The following is a 21,471-nucleotide window of genomic DNA, read 5'->3' as shown; positions in this document are numbered from 1 at the left end:
GGTTTTAGTTTGTAAAGTATAATTTATTAACGCAAATATTTTACGTATTTTAGTATTAGTAGTATAAAACTATGAAGTAAATATTCAAACTGCAGTGGTTAGCAAAACTATTTGGGAAGTAGCAAATTTTTCGCGTTATCTACTTTTTCGTTTAAAAAATCCGCAGTCGTTTAACTTTTAATGACGTTTGTGGCTTTATGAACTGCGACGTGTGAATATTTTACATTACTCTCGCATACATATAAAAATAAATAAGAATTCGACGACCCGTGTGGCGGAGCGGCCACCATACCGGTCTGACGCGCAAAGGGTCCCGGGTTCGATCCCCGGCCAGACAGAAATCTAAATGATGAATTTAGATTTCTGTTCCTGGGTCTGGGTGTTTGTGTATTTGTCTATGTGTGTGTCCATGGCACCCACGACACAGGGAATCCTAGTGTGGGGCTGTGAGTGTAGAAAGCGTTTAAAAAAAAATTACAGTAGCGTCTTGTAGTTCTGTATGAAGATGTATGATTCTGTATGAGTATGAAGAAAAAGCAGTGAAAGCCTAGTGGTTAAGAAACTCGGCCTCTCGATTCGAAGTTCAAATCCCAGGCACGCACCTCATTTTTCAAAGTTATGTGCGTATTAGAAATTAATTATCACTTGCTAAACGGTGAAGGAAACCATCGTGAGGAAACCTGCATACCTGAGAGATTTATAAAAAAAAAAATCTCAAAGATATGTGAAGTCTGCCAATACGCACTTGGCCAGCGCGGTGTACTATGGCCTAATCCTTCTTATTCTGAGAGGAGACCCGTGCCCAGCAGTGGGACAGTGTGCAATGGGTTGTTGATGATGAAGATTTTTATTTCAAAATTCGACAAAATAAAAGTCTACCTTATCGTATGTTTTAATAATAAAGAAGTAGCACGTTCACCGGATGATAAGTGGCTACTGCCGCACATGGACATCTATAATCAACCCCAGATAAGATTAGATCCTACATGAAGCCAGTCACAGATGCGCCGTTACCTGAGGACTAAGCTGGAACGCCTCGCATAAGTATGTATCCTTTACCATCTTTCAACGCCGAACACAGCAGCATTTAACAATAAGGCAGAAATAGGTGTGACGGTGGTACCTCCGAAGTCGAATAATAACGGGATTTTAGCAATGTCAAATGAAATAACTTTGTAAAAATATATTTTCGCAAACTATCGAATAATATTAACTATCTAACAATAAAGGGTTCATAACTTAGTTAAGCTATTGAATCAGTTCATATGTAAAATGAATAACTCAGATTTGCATACATCTGCACGTAGAATCCAATTAGTTAGAAGCTCGGATTTCCGTGCAAGCGTATCGGAATATTATATGAACCGCATGTAGGTTAGGCTGGCGACACACGTGGCGGTTTTGAAGCGGTTTTTTTTATAATATAGGAGTAGCAGACGAGCATGCAGTCCACCTGATGGTAAGTGGCTACTGCCGCCCATGGACATCTGTAATCAACCCCAGATAGGATTGTATATTCCTACCTGAGGACGGCCACAGATGCGCCGCTACCCCTGAGGACTAAGCTGGAACGCCTCGGAAAAGTCTGTCTCCCTTACCACACCCTTCAAAACGGAACACAGCAACGCCTATCACTGCTGTTATTAGGTAGAAATAGGTGTGGCGGTGGTGCCGCCGGAGTCGAACCACAAAGGGTTCTACCACCTTCAAAAGGTTTAGTAGCGTCTGTTTGTTTAGAAAGTTTCCGGTTGTGTTCTATTTATAAAAATTAAAATTGCTTATTGCAATTATTATTAACCTTCTTTAGAAATGGCGTTAACATTGCAGGGGTCTCTTGATTCAAAATGATTATTTTTGCAAATGTTACTTCACCAAAATATATGAATAAAAGGGTTAGTTAGCTTTGATGAAATCATTTCATACCTGCTTTATGAACTATACTTAATATGGTATTGTAAGTATATTATAAGCAAAAAAATACCTTTCAAATATATTAATATCTTCATAAAAAGGAAAAAGGATGAATCATTTTACATTTACATTTATTCTATTCTTTAACTTATTTTGAAACACAGCTATCGCATGAATAGTGTTTAAATAAACTTCAAAATAATATATCTCTCAAGTGATCGATATAATAATGTCGGTATATTATATATCGTAATGATCCAGATAGTAATTATAAAAATAAATAAAAAAAAACCTCGTGTGTAAGCAGCTTAAATGTTCCACATAGTTTCACGGACGTGGAATATGTTTCACGTCCGTCCATTATACATATCTTCGCATTCAGCTCCGCTTCTGTTGAATACGTACTAAATCTCATATTTAGTATACGGTTGTCCAAATTTAATACTGTGATAATCTAGTTGTTGATTCGGTCATTCAGTCGGTCTGAGGTTCGAATCCCAGGCGCCTTGTATTTTTCAAAGTTGTGTTATTATGATGAATTAACTATTACTTCTTATAACGGTGAATTTGAATTATGTTGTGAATTTTATTAAAACTATTTTCAAATAAACAATAATGTGGATTTTTTATTTTGATGCTGTGCAAATAATATTTGATATATGATAAATTATACTAACTAGAATAAGAGATTGAATGTTTTCAATAATCTAGCAATTCCATTTTCGGCTACCAACGTTTGTAATTTGTAAATTTTAATAGGCAGCAGTTGTATTTCGAATTTAGGTTAGTTTAGGATATCATTGGATAGATTAAGAGTAGTCAGTATCCATTTTTAATAAATAAAATAAATTATAAGAAAAATAATGGGCATAAAGCAGTAGAAGAAGTTTTAATATATGTATTTACAAGTAAACCATTTCACAATCGAAAGTTACTAAAAATATTGAGAGAAAAAATTATCTTTTGAAGTAAGTCGTAAAAACATCTGAACATATTTCACGACGACAATAAGCTCTAATTTAAAAATTGCTTCACGCCGCAACCCAACTTAATATTTCAGCGGTCGCCCAACAAATGCCTTCCGCCACCCTCGTAAAACCTGGCGAAATTCGCGCCTACATTTCCGTGCAGGCTATTCAAAGGATTCCTCCAATCCCTCGGATTCCACGAATCCCTCATTAAAATACTATCTTTCCTTTTCCAGAAAAATCTAATAACAATGGCGGGATCCAGGGAAAAGCTTCTGTACGAGAGACGGTCTGATCTCGAATACGAGTACGACCGACGACGGAGACAGCCCGATCGATACGACCCCAATCGGTCAGAGCCCAACCGCTTTCGATCAGAACGCTTCGAACGATACGATCCGCCTCGAAGAAAAAATGGCTATGTTTACGAAGACATTTATTCAGACTTCGACGAAGCGCAAGGCCGGTTATCCTTATTCAGACCAATTAGACCCGAGTACCTTAACCTACCCACAAGTTACGACACAAAATACAATTCTTTACCAAGGACGTACTATTACAACGAGGATCGGAGTTACAGGAGGTACAAGAAAGATTACTACGACTTCAGAATCGATGAGAAGCGGCGGCCGCGGGAGTCTTATGAAATTTATTCGAACGAACGTATCGAGATTAAGCGAAAACAGGAGATTTACGAACGAAAACCGATCACGAATGTGAATCTTCCAAAACCGATATCGTTAACAGACAAACCGAAAAACGTAGCAGTTTGTAAACCCCTACGGTTAACGGAAAAAAATGCTCGGTATTGGACAACGGATTTACCAGAGAAAGACAAAAGACCGAAGCGAGAGGAACCAAAGAAGAACGTGAAGTTCTCAGAAGTATCGGGTTGCAGGAAGATGGTTGTAGATGACCCTGTTTGTGGGCGAAAAGTGGTAGCTGTACGCGAGTTAGAGGTATCCTTAGACCAGATGATACAAAATGGGTATTTCGAGAAGCACAACATACCGATATTGAGGCAGGAAGTGAAAGAGGAGATACCGAAGGCGGTGCCAAACGGGAAATGCTTATCGGGCTGCGAAACGCCGGCGCCGCGCAGGTCTAGGCATTTGCCGCAGGTTAGTAGCTTTTATGTTCTAGTTTTTACGCATATACCTATATTTTTTTCAGTAAAAGTGTTACTATTTTTTATAATACAGGAGTAGCAGACGAGCATGTAGTCCACCTGATGGTAAGTGGCTACTGTCACCAAGGACATCTGTAATCAACCCCAGGTAGGATTATATTTCTAACTTAGGTCGGCCACAGATGCGCAGCTATACTTGATTTATTTTATTTTATTTTATTAGGAAAACATACCGTGTACAGATATATATCTACATAGTTATCACTTAATAAAAACAACACACCATTTAGCTGCTTTCGCATATAAATATAAAAATTGACGACTAAGTGTGTTTTCCGAGGCATTCCAAGCCTCGGAAAAGTATGTCTCCCTTACCACACCCTTCAAACCAGAACACAGAAGCGCTCAACACTGCTGTTACGAGTATTAGCCTTAATATATCTACGAATAAAATGATTTATCTTCGAGATAGGAGTTATAAGAAATATAAGGATAATTCTGCGAATATTTGTACCATAACATCAAAACATAAGCAAGGAGAGGGTCAAATCAAATAAAACCTGACAATGGCCTTGACCGGGATACCGAAGGGCGCATTATTCATGAGGGACTTTGGGGGACAACGAATACATTCTGTAATACATAGCCAATAACGCTTCCTATACTTACGTTCCTATACTCGTTACATACGAGTAGCTTTACATTATGATCTTTGCTGTGTCGTGGGTACCACGGACATATACAGGTGGTAGAACTCTTTGTGGTTCGACTCCAGTGGCACCACAGCCACAGCCTGTTTCTGCCTAATAACAGCAGTGTTAAGCGCTGCTGTGTTCTGGTTTAAAGGGTGTGGTAAGGGGGACATACTATTCCAAGACTTTCCAGTTTAGTCATCACGGGTAGCGGCGCGTCTGTGATCGATCTCAGGTAGGAATATAATCTTATATGGGGTTGATTACAGATATCTATTAGCGGCAGTAGCCACTTATCAGGTGGACTGCATGTTCGTCTACTACTCCTATATTATAAAAAACACACTCAAACTCCCACAATAAGATTTATCATGTGTTTCGGGTGCCATGCACACACACACAGAGACGAATACATGAACACCCAGACCCAGAGACAGAAATCAAAAAAAATAAATATTCCAATACTCGGCTAGAAATATATTAAAATTAATTCAGACTTCTTTATAATATAAAGACAATAAGGGCCTATGTCCATATTATGGACATAGGCCCTTATTTGTATGTAATATGCCCTTTCCAGATATTTATAGCACAAGGAAAATCCCCAAGACTTAAAGAAAGATTTCTTTTTACGGTTTGGCTAACAATGGCTAGGTTGAGGTTTACTGGGAACAATTACCGTTTACAATGTCTACTAGTTTTATAGAAGACTGCTATAAAAATAACAGTCAAATAGAATTTTATATGACTATGGTTTGGGTCTTTTCAGATTTTTGACGATTGAAGTAGAAAACGGTAGTGATAGCCTAGTGGTTAAGGACTCGGCTCGATCGAGGGGTCCGAGGTTCAACAGCACTGAGGCTTCTAAAAAAACCAAGTTAATACAATTTGCGCTAAATGCAACCAAACAATGTGCATGTTTTAATGAAAACATTTGTCTTAATTTTTAAGTTTTATTAAACGAAACAAATTTATATCGATATCTCAGATTTTGTTTTATTAGGTTGCGGTAGGAGATACAGTCGATACCTTATTTTTATTTTTATTCGTAGTTTATTCTAATGTCATAACTGCAGGCGAAGTAGCAAAATGTAGAGCAATAGGCTATCTTTGACACACAAAAAAGTCAAATATATGTCATGGGTTTTTTGGAAGATATAAATTATTTTCGAAACTGTATTTTTTAGGAGATCGATGAGGTCTCAAAGCACCAAAGACTACATTAGTTGCGAGATGTTTTAGGTCCCCAAAGCACCAGTTAAAATTTCATTGAAAATGATGACGCAGGCAACGTGTTAAGCAGTAGGGGCTTTTTTAACATAATTAATAGTTTATAATTATATATATTATAAGTAAGCTCTTTTAATAACACATAGTATAGATATACACTGTTTGAAACAATACAAACAATGTTGTAATTCAAACAAAGTTATACCATCCAATGTAACAAACGATAGACGCCGATCGCTCCCTCGACAGTAAACCTAAACCGTCGCTTTTGTTATCCAATCCGTAAGAGAAATCTTGCGATTGATATTCGCTTTACTTTATTGAAGAATTTTCTTGACTTATTTCTTTTTAAAGAAGTCACAAATTATACTATTCATATATTTTTGTATTATATTGGAGTAGCAAAGGATCATGCAGTCCATTTGATGGTATTTCTTTTTATAATATAGGTGTAGCAGACGAGCATGCAGTCCACCTGATGGCAAGTGGTTACTGCCGCCCATGGACATGTGCAATCAACCCTAAATAGGATTAGATTCCTACCTATCCATGCGCCGCTACTCCTGATATCTAAGCTGGAGCGCCTCGGAAAAATATGTCTCCCTGTATTTAATGCAACAACAACTGTAAGCCCCAGATAAGTCAAGATCCCTATCTGAGATTGGCCAAATGAGTTGCTATCCCTGAGCTTAGCCTACCTTATCACATTCACAATTAAGACGAATCCAACGACACCTCATATGTTAGAACCCGTCAAGCCGTTTGGGCCGTAAGGACGGCGGTATGTGTGGTCGCATACCGTCGTACGCACCAGACGGTGTGGCGAGCGCGAAGCTCACCTGGGCGGAGCCCGACGGGGCAACGCGCTAAGAGGGCTCCGGTTGCGTTCCTTTGGAGATCCCGGAGCCCTCTACGCAGCGCCGAGGACGGCCACCGGGGGGGTTTTAGTGCGGTAAGAATCCCACATAACCCTACGTCGCTCTCACGACACTGGGTACCTTTTGAAGGTTTCCCCCCTCGTAAACAAAAAAAAAAAAAAGGACTCCAAAGAATAAGTCATACATAAACTCGAAAAACATTACCCTCGCAGGCGAGTAATTTCCAAACTTCATTGTTTAAAGTATGCCGATGAGTAGAGATGTGCCGAGTCAGGTCGACTCGAGTCAGTACTCGAGTACTTACATAAACTCGCGTACTCGAGCACTAATAAGTGATACTCGAGTACCAGTGATACTCGAGTACTGACGGTCCTCGTACACTACACTGACTACAGTATGTACCTCATAGACAAACGTTTAATTTAGTACTTTAGGCACCTTTTAGTCGTGTTATTGGACTGTGTGTTACAGTACTCGAGTACTTCGTAACTAACTCGATTACATTGTGAATACTGTGGACTCGAGTACTCGATTCTTTTTTATTTGAGTACTTGACTGGGAGAAAATGCTATTTAGCAGTAAGTCTGCCTTTTGCACCACACTGTTTTTAACATGGACAATAAAGAGTAAATAAGTAAATAAAAAAAGTACTCGAATACCAAAAATGGCCGACTCGCACATCATTAAAAGTATTGCCTTTTGACGTTTCATAAACAGAAAAACTGCCAAAGTAATTAACTGGCTCAGTTTTGACAAGTCCTATTGTTAGAAATGATTAATTTCCTCTCTCCTAAAAAAAGACTAATTAGCGGAAAATTATTATCGGAATTGGTTGGATATTTAAACAATAGCATTGATTAGAAAGGAAGACCCAGTATAGTTTGAGAAAGACTTTGAAGGTGGTAGAACCCACTAAGGTTCGACCTCGATGGCACCACCGCTTCACTTGATTCTGTCTAATAACAGCAGTGTTAAGCGCTGCTGTGTTCTGGTTTGAAAAGTGTGGTAAGGGAGTCATACTTAACTGAGGCATTCCAGCTTAGCCCTTAAGCGTAGCGGCGGATCTTTGGCCGACCTCAGGTAGGAATATCTAATTATATCTGGGGTTGATTACAGAAGTCCATGAGGCAGAAATAGGTGTTATTAAGAGTGATAATGTTTCTGTGATCGACTTTTGGTAGAGCCCCTGTAGCACTACCATGAGTTGGCATAGAAACGCCACTATAGAAATTGTAAATAGAAAACTACTTATTGTCATTTTGCTAGTGAATAACATAACTACTATCGTTACGGTATTTCTTGACAACGTCTGTCAAATTAATGACTCATGGGACCGAATTTGTATGGCAATAGATCATAATGACATTCGCTAGCGATTTGATTTCGATAGGTTTTTTATGTATCGAGTTACGCCACTACGGATTTTAGCTCTACGAGTAACCACCAGAGGTGCTGTACAATTTTTCATACATTTATTTTACGCAGTCGCTAGCGAGTAATACTTTTGTAAACTCATGGTAGTGCTACTGTTATATGCAATCACACAATATCAGATGGTTTGCATGAACGTTTGCTATTTCAGTCTAATTAAGAATAAATGGTTCTCCAACTAGAATAAGTTCATTCAAATGGTACGTATGAATCCAATAGGTTTAATCGAATCAGATTAATGAGAAGTTGAGAATCAATTTGTGAAGCCTTGTTGAATTAGATTGCTCTTGTTGGTTTTAGGTTTTGAATAAAAGTAGTAAATGATCATGCAATACAGATGATAAGTAAACTGATAAGTTGATTCCCTATTTGTGGTCGACCACAAATGAGTTGTTACCTAAAGATTAAATCGGAAGGTCTCTTACAACAGAATTCATCATGCAAATCTGAAGGTGTTAGAACCCATTATAGTTCGACTCCGGCGGCACCACCGCTACACCTATTTCTGCCCACAACAGCAGTGTTAAGAGCGGCTGTGTTCTGGTTTGAAGGGTGTGGTAAGGGTAGTCCACCGCGATGGCCAAGTGCGGACAAGTAGACTTCATACACCCTTGAGTTTATTTTTTAAATTCTCAGTCGTATAAGTTTCCTAACGAAGTTTTCCTTCAACGTTTAAGCAAGTGTTTATTAATTTCTAATACGTATAACTTTGAGAAATCAGTGGTGCATGCCTGGGAATTGAACCTCGAACCCCACGATTAACGGCTCATTACCAGCCACTAAGCTATCGCTGCTTATTAAGTAATCTAAACATAATTATAACAAATTGTAAGTCATTTTTACCCAAATATTTTTACGAAGCAAAATCAAAAGTTTATTTACAACTTTTGTTCCTCAAAAACCTTTTCGAAAGTAAATCAATAGCTTCACTTTTGCTTTTATTTTTCGACAATCCCTTTCATAGAGATTGAAGGGAATGATTAATTACGCCTGTGTCTGGCGAATATTAATTACTGTTACGAAGTAATGTTCAAATCAACTGAAATAATCCTTCGAATATGGTGTGTTTGAATATTAATAGCTCTTGGATCTAATCGGTTGGTTAATTGGATTTGAATCGTTAAGTCATAACGTGTTGGTATGTACAGTCAACTGCAAAAATATCTATACATCGAAACGTTTATAAGTAAGGGAAACCATCAAAAGGTATACGGTGCCGTGGGAGCGACACGGGGTTATATGGGATTTTTACGACACTAAATTTTTACCCTCCCGGTGACCATCCTCGACGCTGCGTAGAGGACTCCGGAATCTCCAAAGAAACGCAACCGGAGTCCTCTAAGCATCTTGCCCCGTCGGGCTCTACCCTGGTGAGTATAAAACTCGCCAAACCATCTAGTGTGTACGACGGCTTACGACCAAATATACTTCCGTCCTTCCCGGAGGAATTGGGCGGGTGGTTCGAGTCCCACTCTTGCCGCCCGCGACCCAGAAGCCCCCTTTTAGTCGCCTTTTACGACAGGCAGGGGATGCCGAGGTCATATCCTGGTCCCAGAGCTACAGGGACAACGTATGTATACCCTGCAGTCCAAACGGATAAACGGATTTTAAATTATGAGGTGTTGGATTCGTCTAAGTTGTAGGAGTGACATAAGTTGTGTCTTAGACAGTCAGGTTTTTGTTATTTCACAGCGGAATGTAATGTTTTTCGAGCATACGTATGTATAATATGACGACTCGCGTGGCGAAGCGGTCACCATACCGATCTGACGCGCAAAGGGTTCGATCCCCGGCCAGACATATACCTAAATGATGAATTTAGATTTCTGTTTCTGGGTCTGGGTGTTTATGTATTTGTCTATTTGTGCACCATGGCATCCATGGCACCCACGACACAGGGGATAGTGTCGGGATGTGAGTGTAAAAAGCGTTTAATTATTTACCTACTTCTACCACCCACTTACTATGGTGGTGGTGTTTCTACCACCCTTCAAAGACAGTATATAATAATTACACTTACATGTAAATACATAATTGTATTAGGTTATAACATCACCCATTTTGACACATCTTGTCTACTTATAAGATTATCAGAAACTTAGTAGCTACTTAGCGGGAATATTAGAGCAAAACTAGGGCTGCCACCCTTCGTCTTAAACATTTATTTTTTGAAAAATTGCTACTCTAGATACGATTGGTCCCTAAATAAGTTTGGCCTAAGATCCTAAGATGTGCTACCCCTGAAGACTAAGTTACGAGACCTCGTATAAGTATGTCTCCCTTAACACACCCTTCAAAACGGAATACAGCAGCGTTTAACTGTTGCTATTAGGCATGTTAGGGTTGTTTTTTTTATAATATAGGAGAATCAGACGAGGATGCAGTGTATCCGAGGGTAAGTATCTACTGCCACCCATGGACATGTGTAATAAACCCCAGATAGGATTAGGGGTAGGAAATCTGAGTTCGGCCTTAGACGCGCTAGCTCTGAGGACTAAGCTGGAATGCTTCGGAAAAGTATGCCTCCCTTACACCATTCAAACCAGAACACAGCAGGTTTATATTATTGTTGGCAACCCTAAAACAGACAGAGATTAAATGATTTGCAGAAGATACACACAAAACTATCCCTTATTCTCCTATACACACGATTTAAAATCATATGCTTAATGTTAATACCCATGTCATGACAGCTACATTTGAAATAAATCTTATTATTTGAGAAATAGAGTATAATATTCCGTGTACAGTGAAATAAGGCTAAGTATTATGAAGCCTTATTAGTACGGATTTAATATATTCCTAATGAAATGAAATACATACATTTTATTAATGTAGTGAATTGTATTCAAGCTGAAAAGTATATTACATAAAAGGTTTTTTTTTATAATATAGAAGTAGCAGACAAGAATGCAGTGCACGTTATGGTAAGTTGCTACTGCCGCATGATCCCAGTAATTAATCCCAGATAGGATTAGATATTCCTACCTGAGGTCGGCCACAGATTCGCCGCTAGCCCTGAGGACTAAGCTGGAACGCCTCGGAAAAGTTTGTCTCCCTTACCACACCCTTCAAACCAGAACACAACAGCGTTTAGCACTGCTGTTATTACGCAGAAATAGATGTGCCAATGGTGCCGCCGGAGATTTTTTATTTGGCAGAAATAGGTGGTTGATTATTTTTCTTACTTAAATAGTTACATATTTTTTGCTTTAACTAACTCGTAAAATTGTATACAGAATGAAGTACCAAAGTATATTTAAGCATACGACACGACATAACGACACACAACTAATCGTGACTACGAGAGCACTCTGACTTAATGAAGGCATTACGCTTTGATCCCCGTTGTTTTCCTACCACGCTTACGTCATCGGAAAGTCGGATAATCGCGAACACATATCCAGGAAAGGATGGATGTGGTAACCGTACTATGTGCTCACCAGTCAGCTCATTACACCAACTCTCTGCACCAACTCCATTTTCAAATATTATTAAATCCCTGGGCTCCATAATACGTCATAAGAGAGCATAAGATGCTGAAATCATAGATATAGCATATTGGTATGAACTAAGGCCTCTCACACTTGTGGTCCGGGATTCGAATATAAAAAAAATATTTTAATCTTAATTATTTTTCGACATTATGCGGTTTGCATATTAGTTTTTAAAGGCAGTGATAGCCTAGTGGTTAAAAAACTCGGCCTTGTGATCGAGGGTTCCGAGGTTCAAATCCCAGGCACGCACCTCTGAGTTTTCAAAATCTGTGCGTATTAGAAATTCACCGTTTAAGCAAGTGATCGTTAATTAATGATCACTTGCTTAAACGGTGAAGAGTTAGGAAACCGGCATACCTGAAAATCTTAAACAAAAGTTTGTAAAGGTATGTGAAGTTTACCAATACCATAGATTAATAAATTGTTACTACGTAACCAATATGCACTTGGCCAGCGCGGTGGACTATAGCTTAATCTTACTCAATCTGAGACGAGACCAGCAGTGGGACAGTAATGGGTTGACGTCGACGACATATTAATTGTTATATGCTAACGGTGAAGGAAAACCACGAAGAAACTTGAGTTCTCTGAAAAAGTTTTCAAATGTGCGTATGGTCCATCAATCCGCAATCCAGCATGATAAACTTTTCTTATTCTCACATTTTAAGATCCCATGCCTAAGAGTGGACACGAAAGGGGCTGATGATGTGCCTCCGTAAATTTATTTAAAATTTTAATGGACAAATGATGTCAATAGGTATCTGGCACTGATCCAGCTGAAGCAGATTGTTTCATTGACATGAGGCCATGCAGTTGAAGGTGAATTAAGAAAAAGTACTGCAGTAAATCAAGTGACCTTAATTCTAACTAATTATATTATGTGGGATTTAATCCTATGCAATTTAGCCGCAGTACACTATACCGTATATAATTCACTCAATAAAACTGTATACAGTCTACAATAATACATAGATGTTTCTTCACTTAATTGACCAAATTACATTGTGTGAGTAATTTTGCCTATAACAGCTATAAGACTTGTCAGTAAATGTTTTGAATGTTGTAGAACCCTCTGCGGTTCGACTCCGGGGGTACCACCGCCACATATATTTCTGCCTCATAGCAGCGTTAAGCGCTGCTGTGTTCTGGATTGAAGGATGTGGTAAGAGAGACATACTTTTCCGACGCTTTTCAGGTTAATCCTCAGGGGTAGCGGCGCATCTGTCACTGGCCTCAGACAGTAATATCTGATCCTAACTGGGGTTGATTACAGATGTCCATGGACAGCAGTAGCCATTTACCATCAGTTGCACTGCATGCTCGCCTGGTACTCATATATTACATAAAACAAGCCCACAAAATCCTGGGTCATTTATTAATCCCATGGGATGAATCAGAGCATGAGGTTATTACGATTACAACGTTAAAATGTCAAGCTAGGACGGGACAAGAACAATATTACCAGGCAAGTAATATGAATCCTGGTGTTTCGTTAATCCGATAAGAGATGGCGCTGTTACCAATAGAATTACCGCATCCTTTTTTCGCTCTCCCAAAACAACATATGCAGGAACTCATTATCCAAGCTTAACGGCCCCGCTGTAAAAGTTACATTTAAAATGGGCTCGCCTTTCGCTTCACCCTTTTAACTTGTGTCGTTTAAAACTCTGTTTAAGCTGATTTTAATCTCGTGTTCGTTTTGTTTAAGTGAATTTTGAATCCTTTGCTGTTTGTGTCGCCAAAGTACCTATGTCCTTTTTGCAAAATAATCTGTTTGAAATTGCGAAATTTGAAAATTTTGGGTGGTTGGTTAATTTTTTATTGGTACTTTGCGATGTGCATAGGGTTTCCATATCGGTCTGACACCTAGAGAGTACATGTTTTGTGTCCTGATCACGCAGCTATAATACGAATTTAAATTTCTTCCCTGAATACAGTTATTTACTATATTATGTATCTAGTATGGTCTAGTAACGTAGAAAGATTTGAAAATGTCTATATGAGTGGGATTAAAAATAACCCTATTATAATGGCTATAAAATAAACTAAAATGTATATTTGTGTTGTACAAAATTTCCGAAAACTGCCTAAAATAACAATAAATAAACAAACAAACGAACAAACATATTTACGAAGGAATAACACATAAAACATATTTTTTAATATTAGACAGATAAACATATAAAACATATTTTAATTTTTTTAATATTAGTAGGAGTTTTTAATATTTTAATTTTAGATTAAATTTATAATAGATAGAAATGACTTCGTGTAGAAATCTAACTGGGTGCTCGATACAACAAGACCCAAGGCTTTCATTGCTCGGTTATTGTTAGGAAATACATAACACGTGGTACACGTGGCTTCATATGAATACGAGATGCGTATAAAAGAGATAAATATTTTTTTATAATCACTACATCATAATTATATTGATTAATGTGCTAGTTGCTAGTTGGCTCCCTTTATCGTCGTCGTTGTCAGTCCATTACTGTCCCACTGCTGGGCACGGGTGTGTTTTCCTAGTGAGAGAGATTTTACATCATAGTCTACCGCGCTGGCCAAGTGCGAGTTCGTAGACTCCACACATCTTTGAGAATTTTTACAGCCTCTCCTCTTAATCTAAGGTTTAAATCCCAACTTCTGAATTTTTCAAGTGATATAAGTCTTAGAAATTTATTATCACTTATTTTAACGGTGAAGAAAAACATCGTGAGGAAACCTGCATACCAGCTTTTTAAAGATGTTTACCTTAAACAAAAATTCCCAAAGATATGTGAAGTCTACCAATACGCACTTGGCCAGCGCGGTGGACTATGGCCTTCTCCTTCTCTCTCTGAAAGGAGACTCGTGCCCAACAGTGGGGCAGTAATGGATTGACACCGAACAATGAAGATGTCAGTAATACTTGTTGTCCAATTCTACTATTCCTTATGAAATATGTAAGAATATTCTTTTTGTATTTCATATCTTCTACGTTTTGTGTAAGATTCTTTTTGTTACATAATCATATCTTGAATATTTTGTTACCTAAGTATCTGAAAGACCCAAAATATAAATCGAAATGTTTTCTCAAGAGCGTAATGCATTTCCATTCTCCAGAATCTGATATTCGAGTTGTTTGCCAATATTTACTCTCCAGGCACGTTTTGATAAATCAGTAGCGGGAAACTTATTGAAATAAGATATTGGGACAATAGTTTTCTGGAAATTATATTGAGGAATTGAATAGAGGCTTTGTTAGTAGCTCTTCTTTGTTCAAATCAAATCAAATCAATACTATTTATTGTAACCAGTAAAAGAAGGTACATATAAAAATAAATAACTAATTTAAAAGACAATACAAAAGGCGGTCTTATCGCTGACCAGCGATCTCTTCCAGACTTTTAGGTGAGGAGTTATAGTAGGGATGAATAGGAAAATAGGTAGGTTCAGTGATTATATAGTTAAAACTTAGCCTCTCAATCAGGAAGTCCTAGGTTCGAATCCCAGGAAGGTGATGCTTTGAGGAGCAGTTATGGCATAGTGGTTAGAGCTAGGTTTCTCAATGGGTGGTCTCAGCTTGGAATCTCAGGCCACTGATTTTTTGAATTATGTGCGTATTAGAATCTTATTTGAGGTTCGTCTGCTACTCATATATTATGTCAAGAAGTATGGGTACGTCCTCTTACCTATACGTGCAATTAGAGCCATTTATAGTCTTCGCCCCCGTGAGTCCTTACGAGAACTGTTTAAATCTATAAATATCTTGACAGTGCCTAGTCAATATATTTATGAAAATATCTTATATGCTCGCAAAAATTATTCTTCTTTGGAAAAATTATATTAGGCACAGTTATAATACTAGAAATAAAGATAAATTGGCCATACCTCAATTTAGATTAAGCAAGGTGTGTAATTCTTTTATGGGGAACTGTATTCGTTTCTACAATAAAATACCAAAAGACATTATCGATCTATCCGAGAAAAGGTTTAAATCTACTATAAAATTAACTTTATGTAAAAAAGCTTATTATAATGTAAATCAGTACTTAAACGATAAATCCGTATGGTATGACAACTCCAGCTCCAACATCAAAAATTAATTATATGTACCACTATGTAAAATTGTATATTATTTAACCTTTAAAAGATGCAAATATGCACACGTATGGAGTTTCTTGCGCCGCTTCTTCTCCATAGCGAAATACCTTCCGAAGCGGTGGTAGTTTGTTGACTTTCAAAAAGTATTCTATATGAATCAATTTTGAATAAATGAGATTTGAATTTGAATTTGAATTTGAATTATATGGCCTTACTACATGGCCTTATTTCCAAAAACGTTACAGATTTATTTAATAGTATTATAATTCTGTTTTCTAAAACACGATTCTATCTGCCTATGAATCTATCGATAGGCACGGAGAGGACGTGACGCAGAATGAATCGATTTTAACAATACCTTTACGATGTTTGTTTTATAAAATGTAGTGTAAATTGTTCTTTATTAAACTTTGATGGAAAAGGTGTCTTATACGTTTAAAGCTTATGATCTAAGATAGGTCTAGGATAAATCTAAATAAAAAAATCAATTGTATGTATGATAACAACTGGTACAACTTAATGTATGATCTGAATCGAAAGGCACGTGTAAGCCACTAGCGGTCACCCATCCAATTCCATACCGTGTTAGAAGTTGCTTAACTATATAAATCAGTAAGATCTACATTAGCCACGGGACGCTTTGACACTCACAATAAGTGACACTAAGAAATCAGGTTATAAAGTGATAAGCGTTAACTATTAACACTTTTTTCAGTTATTATCAGCTCCTTATATGGACTCTTACATGTATTAGCAGCTCTATATAAATATACATATTACTGGTCTTAACAGCTCTATATCAATACAAATCTTACATGTATTAGCAACTCTGTGGAAATAATTACACGTCTTACAATTATCAGTTCTATTTGACATCTTACAGTTACATCTACAGTTACTATGGGCATCTTACAGTTACATCTTAAGTGTTAGCAGCTCTATATAAGCACACATCTTGCAGGTTTTAACAGCTCTATATAAATATACGTTTTACAAGTGTTACCAACTATAAATAAATACGTCTTTGCAGGTATTAGCAGCTCTAGCGGTATCCCTGGCACCATTCTCAGCCGGCCTGGGTAAGGGCTACAGTTCCCCTGCGATCGCGTCGCTGCAGGGACCTGGGGCCAACGCCACCAGGCGCGACTTCCAGCTGTCAGACCAGCAGGCGTCTTGGCTTGCTTCTTTGTCTTTTCTTGGTGAGTTTAGTTGATTTTTATGAAATAACAAATTAATTGTACATAATACAAGAGTAGCATAGAGGATGCAGTTTGATGGTAAGTGGATACTGCCACTAGAAATAGGTGGTTGTGTAGTGAGAGGAATTTAGGCCACAATCCAAAGCCTTGGCTAATTTCGAATTGTGAGACTTCATACACCCATTTCTTCCTTATTATTTCAATGTTTCAAAATGCGATAAATAAAATGTGCAATAATTATACACTCCCATTATACAGAACTCTTACAAAGTAAATAGATATTCTATTAAAACACTTGTAACTACAAATTTCAATGATTTTGAAAGTCAGTCGGAAAATGAATAGTAACAGAGTATGTAAGCTATATTCACGTACAATGTCAACGGCGTTGGTGGTGTAATGGTCAGCATAGTTGCCTTCCAAGCAGTTGATCCGGGTTCGATTCCCGGCCAACGCACACTTTTGATTTTTATTACAGGAGATTTTGTATTTTTTTGTGCATCGTCTAGTACTACAATTCTTTGTGTCTATATAAAGTAAAAATGTAATTTCATTATTTTACGACGTTTAACTTAAACATTATAAAAAAACTACAAATATTTGCACGTAAAGAAATAATTCACTAAGATATTTATGTTTCGTAAATACTTTGCTAAGTATAGTGTTTTTAGGGTTCCATACCATTCCATTTGACTGACAAAACGGTGTGGTCTGAATTAGCTCCAGCTCCACATGTACCATTACGTTAAGTTAACATTGTCAAAAACATTTTTTTTTAAAAAGATGTGTGTTATGGAGTTTCTTTCGCCGCTTCTTCTCCATAACGAAACACCTTGTGAAGTGGTGGTAGTTGCTTTGACATTCAAAAAGTGATCTGTAAAGAACCTATTTTGAATAAAAAATTTTGATTTGATTTGATTTGACATACCCAAAGGGTAAAAACAAGATCCTCCTTTTGCTTTTAAGCCTCCGCTATCATCCGTCTCTTATAGGGCTCTATCTCTTAACCGTAATCATATGTTAGTAACCGTAATAGATAGACATTTGAATTTTTTACAGACTTTGTATTACTATAAGCCATTATAACAACAAATATTAAAAACAAAAAGTAAGTGAATAATAAAATGAGTTTCATCTGTAAGCAATACAGTGGTATTGTATTGGCGTTTTTAGGTACGGAACGCTCAGGTTCGTGCTCAATGTTTTTAGATTCAAATCTCTCACATTGCATATAATACAGGTCCTACATTTTATATCCCCGAGAAAATCTTGAAGACCCGCGTAGCGGAGCGGTTACCATACCGGTGTAACGAGCAGAGGGTCCTGGGTTCGATACCCGGTCGGACAGATTTGTAAATGATGAATTTAGAATTGTTTCTGGATCTGGGTGTTTGTGTATTTGTCTCTGTGTGTGTCCATAGCAACCGATACAAGGAATACTAGTGTGGGGCGGTGAGTGCACAAAGCGATTTAAAAAATGAAAATCAGTTAATCAGATTACATTTTCAGCTACTGTTATTCATCAAAACATTGAAACCGATTGAAAGACCACAAAAATGATTTAAACCCCATAAAACCTTTATATAATCTGTCACGGCAACCGGCCATTATATAATCGATACTCATTGATACTCGTAGATCCACTGTTTCGATAAACTGAAATACGTCAACAGAGTCACGTGCTGTTGTAGATGAATAACAGAATAGACTCCTAACCGGTGTCATAATTATATAAAGTTTCAATGACATAATCAAATAAAATGAAATATATTTATTTTGTTTAGGCTTACGGAGGCACTGACCACTTGTCAGTTAGAATATTTTTTCTTAAACTACTACCAGATTGGAACGCGACCTCAACTGAGAAGATCCGGTAAGAAACTCATTGGGTTCATCTTAATGTGGCTTATAAAGATGGTAGAGGTTTGTGGATCGACTCCGACGGCACCACCACACCTATTTCTGCCTGATAATAGCAGTGTTAAGCGCTGCTGCTGGTTTGAAGGTTGTAGTAGGGTAGGCATACTTTTCCGAGGCCTTTCATGTTGTTAAGACTTCTAGGTTATAGTGTATAATCTATGGTTAATACTCAGACTAAAAATTAATCACATTTTATATGTATGTTAATGGGCGGCAGTAGCCTCTTCCTATCAGATATATGCTCATTACTACTTTCAACAAAAAGATCGAGGCAATCTTTTACCAGATAAATATTTCCATTCGGAGTCTATATTGTTAGTCAGTCTATGTAGCGTTTACGGTCTATTTAATAAACGTGACTTTACGCAAGGGAAATCTTCCTAAGGAACGAGATTTTATAAAAAGATCTACGTAGGACGATACAGGAATCCTTTACTATGTAACAGTACCTACACAATTTTACAGGCTTTTATTATAACGCTTTCTACACTCACAGCCCCTAGGATTCCCTGTATCGTGGGTGCTATGTACACACACAGAAAAAAATACACAAACACCCAGACCCAGAAACAGAAACCTAAATTCACCATGTAGATTTCTGTCAGGCTGGGGATCGAACCCGGGACCCTCTGGCGTCAGATCAGTATGGTGACCGCTATGCCACGGGATTCGTCTTATTATTGAACTTGCGTTGTTACATGGAACATGGAACATGGAACATGGAAAAATAATTGTACCAAGTTTCGTTAAAATCCGTCGAGTAGTTTTTGTTTCTATAAAGGTTATACAGACAGACAGACAGACGAAAATTTTACTGATTGCATTTTTGGCATCAGTATCGATCCCTTATCACCCCCTGATAGTTATTTTGGAAATATATTTCATGTACAGAATTGACCTCTCTACAGATTTATTATAAGTATAGATAACGTTACTAACAACATTGTTTTGAAAACGATTTTAATATAAATTTATTTATTACGTCTTATTATTTTTTATTATATTCAAGTGGTAGACGAGCATACAGTCCACTCTAATACATGGCTACTGCCACCCAGACAGACAGACATTTGTAATCATTTAATCAAGATAATATAAGATTCCTTTCTGAGGTCGGCTATAGATGCGCCGCTACCACTTGAGGACTAAGCGGGAACACCTCTCGAACCAGAACACAGCAGTGTTAAACACTGTTGTTATTAGCAGAAATAGTTGCAATAGTGTCTCCGGAGTCAAGCCATGAGTACCACCATTGATCATTACTTGCTGTCTTTACTTAACCTTGTTCTACTTTATTTACGAGTTAGGTTATTATTGCCTTTTCCAAAATAAAACGAAGTAAACCATCAATTTAAAAGTCGTAAAACCTTTTAGTAGCGGCGACACGACAATGCCATTACAATCAATATACGTCGGAGCGTACTACGATTGATTATACCGTGTCACGACAGCACTGAGACAATATTTTGTTATATTTTATTAAGGGTAGGTTCCGAAAGCCCGGTTAAAGATTTTATTTTATAATAAAGGAGGACAGACTAGCATGCAGTCCACCTGATGGTAACTGGCTACTGCCTTTCATAGACATCTGTAATCATCCCCAGATAGGATTAGATATTCCTTCCTGAGGTCGGCCATAGATGCGCCGGTACCCCTGAGGACTAAGCTGGAACGTCTTGGAAAAGTATCCTCACTTACCATACCCTCCAAAATAGACCGCAGCAGCGCTACACTGCTAATATTGGAGAAATAGAGACCATGGTGCTTTCCAAGTCGAACCATGTTCCACCATTGATCATTACTTGCTGCCTGTGCTTAATCTCGTTCCATTTTGTTTATGGGTACGGATAATATTGCCTTTTACTTCCAAAATAAAACGTACACACTGCTGGGACGATATTTTGTTATATTTTATTAAAAGCTGTATCGTACGGTTTCCTCGCGTAAAAGTGTAAATACTCTGTTAGTTTCGTGGATTTTTTAACCTTTCTTTTTCTCAAATAAAAGTAGTTTGTTACTTATAACTAACTGCCAGTGAAATTCCTGTCAATGGTCAAAATCTATCCAGCTGGCTCGAAGATTAGCTAGAACAATTAGACGGATGCAACGACAGAGAGACAAAAATGCCTCACAAGTACCTACGTACTTGAAAAGGCGGCGGTCACTTATTACCGCTTAACATCTGAGGGACAAGGATGTGGCTGAAAAACAGCGCTGCACGGAACCCTGACTCTGTGTCAGCAAACGCTGAGCCATCTCCTTTTGCCTCTACAATTTTGTGTTTGTTTCTTCTTTTTTGTAAATCTTTCCTTTTCTCTTAAATTGTATATTGAGGCAATAAAGTATTAGATTATTATTGCCTATATACTTCTGTAACTCATTAATAAAAAGCTGTTTCTTACATTACAAAAAAGGTACTTCAAGTATTATATACATATTTATTTGTTTAGATTAACAAAGAAGATAGATTGATTACGTAGCGCTGTAAATTATTCCGTAACAGTGGCAATACATCTGTAATTGGTTTCAGGTA

General features: G+C 37.6%; 1 protein-coding gene and 1 non-coding gene across 2 annotated transcripts in view; both read left to right on the top strand.

Annotated features, from left to right (window-relative positions):
• The first annotated feature begins 3,130 nt into the window (after window positions 1-3,130).
• Window positions 3,131-21,471, top strand: part of LOC140755212 (facilitated trehalose transporter Tret1) — a 28,407-nt gene continuing 10,066 nt past the window's right edge. The window contains exons 1-2 of the mRNA XM_073090424.1: window positions 3,131-4,000; window positions 16,850-17,018. Coding sequence (XP_072946525.1) covers window positions 3,131-4,000; window positions 16,850-17,018 — 1,039 coding nt within the window. The remainder of the gene's footprint in view (window positions 4,001-16,849; window positions 17,019-21,471) is intronic.
• On the top strand, window positions 17,404-17,475 carry TRNAG-UCC (transfer RNA glycine (anticodon UCC)). Its single transcript has one exon. It is a non-coding gene; the product is annotated as a tRNA-Gly (tRNA).

The sequence above is a fragment of the Epargyreus clarus genome, unplaced genomic scaffold (genome assembly GCF_041222505.1).
Source record: "Epargyreus clarus isolate Ecla_fem2 unplaced genomic scaffold, WU_Ecla_fem_2.2 ptg000032l, whole genome shotgun sequence".
Classification (NCBI taxonomy): Eukaryota; Metazoa; Arthropoda; class Insecta; order Lepidoptera; family Hesperiidae; genus Epargyreus; species Epargyreus clarus.
The sequence above is the reverse complement of the archived record's forward strand: the minus strand, read 5'-3'. Positions and strand labels throughout refer to the sequence as shown.